Source organism: Lutjanus erythropterus, chromosome 24 (assembly GCF_056507025.1).
Source record: "Lutjanus erythropterus isolate fLutEry1 chromosome 24, fLutEry1.hap2, whole genome shotgun sequence".
Taxonomy (NCBI): Eukaryota; Metazoa; Chordata; class Actinopteri; order Lutjaniformes; family Lutjanidae; genus Lutjanus; species Lutjanus erythropterus.
Genome location: NC_139340.1, coordinates 17,905,001 through 17,912,500, shown reverse-complemented (window position 1 = coordinate 17,912,500; position 7,500 = coordinate 17,905,001). Strand labels below are relative to the sequence as shown.

The 7,500-nt window shown below is 41.0% G+C and overlaps 2 protein-coding genes across 2 annotated transcripts in view; both read left to right on the top strand.

Moving 5' to 3' along the window:
• Positions 1-1,726: 1,726 nt before the first annotated feature.
• Positions 1,727-4,029, top strand: LOC146304955 (tubulin alpha-1A chain-like). Its single transcript, XM_084713764.1, has 4 exons — positions 1,727-1,868; positions 2,232-2,454; positions 2,544-2,692; positions 2,772-4,029. Exons 1-4 carry the CDS (start codon positions 1,866-1,868, stop codon positions 3,750-3,752), a joined length of 1,356 nt encoding a protein of 451 aa, XP_084569890.1. The 5' UTR covers positions 1,727-1,865; the 3' UTR covers positions 3,753-4,029.
• Positions 4,030-5,311: 1,282 nt separating this feature from the next.
• LOC146304954 (tubulin alpha chain-like) overlaps positions 5,312-7,500 on the top strand; it is a 4,105-nt gene continuing 1,916 nt past the window's right edge. Inside the window, exon 1 of the mRNA XM_084713765.1 lies at positions 5,312-5,437. Within this exon, the coding sequence (XP_084569891.1) occupies positions 5,435-5,437 (3 nt within the window). The 5' untranslated portion in view covers positions 5,312-5,434. The remainder of the gene's footprint in view (positions 5,438-7,500) is intronic.

Here is a 7,500-nt window from a genome sequence, read left to right as displayed (position 1 = left end):
ATAGGAGAACTCTTTTTGGTTCCAAGGTGGAATTTATATAATGGCTGCAGCTGGAACCCTTTCCACCATTTTTTTGAGTGGAGCCATTTTAATCAAGGATGTTGTCAACCGAGGAATAAAGGTGCTAACTATAACCATAAAGGGTTCTTCGGCTTGTGCCCCTAGGAGTACCTTTTTTTTTGGTTCCTGTTAGAATGATTTTATAAAAGTCCCACTTGCAACCCAAGGATTTCTATCTAGAACCCACCCGAGTGGTTCTACTGGGAACTATTTTATATTCCTATGGTATCATCTAGAATGCACCCAGGAGGTTCTACCAAGAACCCTTTCATATTATGGCACAAAAAAATCTTCATGAACGAGTTCTTGAAGGAATCAAATAATCCTTGAAGAACTTTTTTCTTCCAAAGGCTTCTTTGTGTAACAACTCTGGAAGGTTGGGACTCAGGTGCAGAGAACACACAGGATGCAGAGTGAGGTTCAAATAAAAATCAGTCTTTACTAGAGTCCAAAAAGGCAAACAAAACAGACAGGAAAAAAAGGCACAAAACTAAAATCCCACAAATAGTCCAAACAAAACCATGGAGCCTAACACAGCAAAGCTAGACTGACAACACTGACAACAAAGACAATCTGGCAAAGACAGGTGGAGCTGGTGGGGGTATAAATACACAGGGATGGTAATGAGGGTAATCAGGAGCAGGTGAGTGAGTGGCCTCAGGTGTGGTTGATGAGAGGCGGGAAAACACAGGAAACTGAAAAGACACAAGAGGTAGCATTAAAAAAATAAAACAGGAAATAACATGATGAAAACCAGAATATTACACTTTGGATGAAAAGAGTTCTAAATGGAACCTTTAGTCTCACAAAGAACCCTTGACAACCCCTCTCTTCAAAAAGCATTCTTCAAAAGCAAAAGGCTCTGGGTAGAACCTCAGCCCCTCAAGAAAAACCCTTTTGGAAACCTTAATTCTGAGAGTGAACCTGTAGAACATTGCACACCGATTTTGGTTCCCAAGAAAGACCTGCTATTTTTTGGTTCCAGCTGAAAACCAACTTTATTTTTGGTGTATTGCATAAATCCAGCTAACTCAGTACAACCATCAAGCAGATCTTCCCTTTCTGTGGGAAAATAAATAAATAAATGTTAATTTCATATGTTGCTGCTCTGTAACCTGCTGCAAGAGGAACATGGATCTCAGATGTCACCTACGTTCTACAGAAGTGTGCTCTAATGTTTTCCTCTGGCAGTCATCTACCTTTGCATTGCAAATGAATCTCAACCAAAGCGGTGATGCAACAGTTATCTGTAACAGAAGCCTATTCAGGTCACTCTGGGGAGGGATCTGTTTTCTTTCCTTTGCAAGATAAAGAAAAGAGAAGCTCAGGACCCAGCTTTAATTTGACCAGTTCACCATTAGAACACTGTTTTTTTGATGTGCAGAACTTATTTTTATCTGAAAGGTCAACCAACAATAGGGAAACAAAGTGCCTTTGACCTGTTCACTGCACAGTTACAACAGCAACATGCCTCAAATCTAAAATGTGAAATTGGAGGCAAGTGTGAACAGATATGGGTCATATTTCACAGCCACTCTGGTTCTTGTTGGTGGTTACTCATTTGTGTAATAACAGCCATTGTTCCTCAGATCTGAGCAGGGGAGCATACCAGTCGATTTGTGCCCCTTCTCATCTTTCATCAGCAGAGATGGTGTTTGCTTCTCCAGCTCCTCCAGTTACCACAACATGCCTGGCTGTTGCCTAGCGATGCTAAACTATAAAGCAGCTTCCTGTACTCAAACTCAACACAACATCCCCAGCCACTCATCTCAGGTGAACAAGGGACCGCTCCAAGCAACGGAAACATGGTGAGAATCTCTTTATTTCATGATTTCATTCCTGATGGAAAGGTAGCTTTACTTGTTTTTTTGGGGGGGGTTTTTAGAGGCTATTTTGGTTCGGCCATGTTCACAGGGAGCTCTCAGTCCAGTAAGGGTCAGCTAATAGGACAGCGCAAGAACCACATAACCAAAAAGCTTTTCTGTTTCATGGGAACTTTATTAATACAACTGACAGCAGAAACAATTAATTTTAAAATTACATTGACAAAGAAACTATTAATAATCTTGCTGATACCCAAGTGACAAGTTGGTGATTACTGGTTTCTTTAATTTTGCTTTAACAAATTGTGTGCAAGAGGCTCTTGACATCTTAGCCACTTGCTCTTGCAGCGTGAATGTATCTCAGTCCACGTTGGCCAAGCCGGAGCACAGATAGGCAATGCATGCTGGGAGCTCTACTGTCTGGAGCATGGCATCCAGCCAGATGGTCAGATGCCCAGCGACAAGACCATCGGAGGAGGAGACGACTCATTCAACACGTTTTTCAGTGAGACTGGAGCTGGAAAACACGTTCCCAGAGCAGTGTTTGTAGACCTGGAACCAACCGTCATAGGTGAAATAATTTAGGATACAAAAGTAAATGGGTCTTTCAGCAATGACTCGTGAATATTTGATTGTATTGTCAACTTTTTCCAAATACAGACGAGGTCCGAACAGGAACATACCGCCAGCTCTTCCATCCTGAGCAGCTGATCACTGGAAAAGAGGATGCAGCCAACAACTACGCCCGTGGCCACTACACCATCGGCAAGGAGATCATCGACCTCGTTCTGGACAGGATTCGTAAGCTGGTGAGTTTGCTTGCAGTTAATTCAAATTTCATCTCAGGAGTCATCAGTCATAGAGTGAAGATCAACTGTTTTCCTGCAGGCTGACCAGTGCACTGGTCTCCAAGGGTTTCTCATCTTCCATTCCTTCGGAGGAGGAACCGGCTCTGGCTTCACCTCTCTGCTGATGGAGCGTCTCTCTGTCGACTATGGGAAAAAGTCCAAACTGGAGTTTGCCATCTATCCAGCTCCCCAGGTGTCCACAGCTGTGGTGGAGCCCTACAACTCCATCCTGACCACCCACACCACCCTGGAGCACTCAGACTGCGCCTTCATGGTGGACAATGAGGCCATCTATGACATCTGCCGCAGGAACCTGGACATCGAGCGTCCCACCTACACCAACCTCAACAGGCTGATTGGACAGATTGTCTCTTCCATCACTGCCTCCCTGCGCTTTGACGGCGCCTTGAATGTGGATCTGACGGAGTTCCAGACCAACCTGGTACCCTACCCACGTATCCACTTCCCTCTGGCCACCTATGCCCCCGTGATCTCAGCAGAGAAGGCCTATCATGAGCAGCTATCAGTCGCAGAGATCACCAACGCCTGCTTCGAGCCAGCCAATCAGATGGTGAAGTGCGACCCTCGCCATGGCAAGTACATGGCTTGCTGTCTGCTATTCCGTGGTGATGTGGTGCCCAAAGATGTCAACTCTGCTATCGCCACCATCAAAACTAAGCGCACCATCCAGTTTGTGGACTGGTGTCCCACAGGCTTCAAGGTGGGCATCAACTACCAGCCTCCCACTGTGGTTCCTGGAGGAGACCTGGCCAAGGTGCAGAGGGCCGTGTGCATGCTGAGCAACACCACCGCCATCGCTGAGGCCTGGGCTCGACTCGACCACAAGTTTGACCTGATGTACGCCAAGAGGGCTTTCGTCCACTGGTACGTTGGAGAGGGCATGGAGGAAGGTGAGTTCTCAGAGGCCAGAGAGGACATGGCTGCCCTGGAGAAGGACTACGAAGAGGTTGGAACAGACAGCATTGGAGACGAAGGAGAAGAGGAGGGGGAGGAGTATTAAGTTTGAGATTGGGTTCTTTTTAGGTGCCACTGTAAGGCTTTGATGTAGAGTAAAAGAAGTCTCTGAGCAGTTGTTGGTTACTGAATTTTTTTTTATTATTGTTCAGATAAAGGCATGTAGTCTAAGATTAGACAACCAGGTGTTTACAAAGTTTTCAGTGATATGTGACAGATATAAAAACATTTCAGGCCCCGAATGATCATGTCATTATGTCATCATTGTTATGTCTTTCCTATATGTCTTTGTCTGAAAACAATAAACTGAAACATGGTGACTGCTTTTGAATAGTTCAAATGTATTTTTTTGGTTTTGAGTGTTATTTAGTTCCATTATATTGGAGATAGGACGGACATCTCTATGACCAAAAGTCTGCAACTCACACCAAACATATCTAGATGGATAAACAGCACTACAGGCCAGAGGAAAATATGTAGTTTTGATTTGGGGTGAACTGTTCTTTTAAGTTGCTCTTTTTATTAATAGCATTTTGGACAAATATTAATGGGGCTTACTCAACTTAGTCATGAACTGAACTGAATGAATGAATGTGTTGTTGCTGTGTAAGACTGAGAGCCTGAGTTGAGCCACAGTATCCTTAGTTGAGTCATGCTGCCTTCAGGTGCTTCTCCTACATTTACCTTCTCAATTTGACAGGCATGGCAAAAGACAAGAATATGTTAGAATAAAGTTAATTTACCTCTTCCCTGAAGCTCTACAGCAAAAGAGTAGAGATAACGGCAGTCACCCCTTTATAGAGGAGGACCCCTGAAAGTGAGGGTAGAGGTAAAGAACCTGGGTCTAATTATAACTTTACATATTTGATGAATATTTGTCTCTGTTACCACATTTCTCTTGAATAATTGAATTTCTTACACCTGTTGTTATAGTTAAAAAAAAATAATTAAACATCTTTTTTATTTTCTTCAGCAGTATAGGTGTAACACCCTTCCTTGTGTGCCAATACATAATTTCCATAAAGGAATAAAAAGGAATTTCAGTAGCGTCCATTTAGCAGCAAAATTAAGGTGCTGGTTGAAGTCATTACAGGTTATAAATAAATAAATAAATAAAAAAGTCAGTTTAAAAATTCAACAAAGAAAAATATTAATTTTTATATGTGTAATAGTTTATATTATATATTATCTGTAATAGTCTAGTCTATATATTATCTGTTCAACTCTGATGTGAAACATTACTGTAGCTACAACTTTTAGTAGTATTCTGTAATTCCGGTCTGATAAGTGGAATTGATAAAAATGCAGTAACACTGGGAGACCTTCAGGTGCTCATTCTTCATACATTTTGTCCAGTACATTTTTAAATACAAGTCTGAAAAGCATGTCGGTTGAATGTAATCAACAATATAAAGTCTCAAATGTCAAAATGATGATTATATAAGATGCACAAATTGGGAACTGGAACAGCCCTGAATCTAATAAAAGAAACGATTATAATTTTACTTAGATGACGCAGCTAAACTAGTCTGAAACAGGATATTTCGAGGGGCACCTGAATGCAACTGCGACCAACGTTCGCTCCCGCCGAGAAGACATTCAAACCGTCGCTTTGGCCCCGCCCCCTTGAAAAAGTATAAATAAAATCGGCTCCTCTTCCTGTCTTCAGTACTGCCTTCAGCAACCGATTCTTCAACGTCGGCGTGAAGGACAAATACAGTCAGAAAAATGGTAAGTACTGAAGCAAAAATACATCTATACAAACGTTATTACATAAGGGAAGATTTGCTGGCGTTAGAAAAAGAGTAGTTGTTTTTTTGTTTTTTTTTAAATGAAATGCATCTTTTGTGTGTTCAAATATAGTGTTGATATTATTAACAGTGAATATATAGCTACGAAGTTCCATACGTTCCGTATGATTCCTCGAGTTAACCTAAATTAGTTTTTCTTTTTTTTATCTCGTATATAACTTGATCCCGCGTGTCTGTGGGTCGTGTCTCGAAGGGACCCCTAGATGTGCGAAACTGTCGCGAGAATTGTACACTTATGTCCTGATGGGGCGCTTTGTACGAATTATTCATATGAATTTATGAAATGACAACGTGTGGCTATGATCTGGGTAGGTTTTAGGGACAGAAAGCACTTTTTTAGGGTAAAAGAAATATTATGGTTTAGGTTAACATGCGCATTCTCGCGAGATCTTCCGCGTTTTTGAGGTTCTAGGTTAAATTTATGTGACGTGGAACGAGGCCAGACTACTGGCGCAGTTTCAATTATTGAAAATGGGCGACAACGTTACTGTTACACTGTTAAATCTGTCCAGTTCAATCCCGTAACTTAGTATTATGTTCTAAATAAATACGTTTTCTATAAGACCTTTTGTTTAGACTGACAGACTGGCCAGAGAATGTAACTTTTAAGGGTATTTTTTGAGTATGTGAGCCTGAAGGCGCCATCAGATAACGCCCTGTCCCTGAATGTTACACAAAGGTAGGGCAGTTAGCAGCCGTGTGGGGGCAGGGAGGAGAACCTCTTCCTGTCTGCATGGATTTTTTTTTTTACCCTCCTCCCTGTTGAGTGTTTTTTTTTTTTTTTTTTTTTTTTTTTTCCACTGATCTGCTGCTCAGGCTCTGTTTGGGAGGGGCAGGAAGGCAGAGTAACCCCCCCCACAGGTCTGCAGTAAACCACCATGTGACTCAGCAGACATGATTCATCAAGTCTGCAGAAAGTCATCACCTGAGGCTACTGATGGTGGCCAGGTTCCCGCCCAAAATAAGTTTTGAAAGTAGAGCTTCAAGATTAACCAATAAATCAGCTATTAAATTAATTTCAAACTATTATCATGATCTATTAATCATTTACATTCACTTTGCTAAGAGAAAAGATGCAAATTACTTGGTTTCTTTAGCTGAACAACTTTGGGTTGTGGACCAAACAAGACACCTGAGGTTGTACCTTGGGCTTTAGGAATTGGTTATTAATATTTTTCACCATTTTGTGCACAAAACAATTAAATTAGTTAGGTGAGAAAACAATTGACAGATTAATCAGTAATGAAAATGATCATTAGTTGCAGCCCTATATGAAAGATGACTGACACTTGATTATAAAGGTAATATTGACATTTAAAAGTTAAAAATGTCCAGTGTGTCGGACATTTTTGGTTTTAACGTATATTTCTTTCTTTTCATTCTCTTGGTTGGGCAACAATGTCTGAAAATTACAGTTTCCAGCCAATCAGATGTGAACATTTATTATGATAGAAAGGTCATGTTGGGCTGCAAAAAGTTTGAGTTTTTCACGTTTTCTAGCATTTTAAACCAAGGAAAATAAAAATAAAATATTTTGCATATTAGGGAAATAGTACAGGCAACTGAGCAAATTAAATCTGCCAACCAGCTAGAGGATGGTGACAGTGGAATATTAGACTATATGAGACAGTAAACATTGCATGACTATTAAAGACAAATAATGTCAGTGTTCATGTATAATGATCAAAATAAATGACCTGAAACAGGAACCAAATGCTTAGTTTGAGGAAGATGTTAAAATACTGCAGTAAATTTGTGCTGTGGTGATTTATCTTTTTATAAAAATCAAACCAGGGTGTATGATGATGACAGCAGACTGTTGTAGAGGCTCTGAGGAGCAGCTGATGTGTGATCTGGGTCAGTCCGCTCTCTGCAGAGGAAAAGCTGCACAGACTAATACAGAAACATGCAGCCTCATCACTCGTACAATACAACCTCTAAATATTAAAAAAAGCAAAGTTTTACACTCAGTGTTGACAGACT

What these genes read in the sequence shown, in the direction of transcription:
- LOC146304955 (XM_084713764.1), top strand. An exon ending in CCTGGAACCAACCGTCATAG is followed by an intron (nt 2,455 to 2,543) that starts GTGAAATAATTT and finishes TTCCAAATACAG; the next exon opens with ACGAGGTCCGAACAGGAACA. An exon ending in TGGACAGGATTCGTAAGCTG is followed by an intron (nt 2,693 to 2,771) that starts GTGAGTTTGCTT and finishes GTTTTCCTGCAG; the next exon opens with GCTGACCAGTGCACTGGTCT.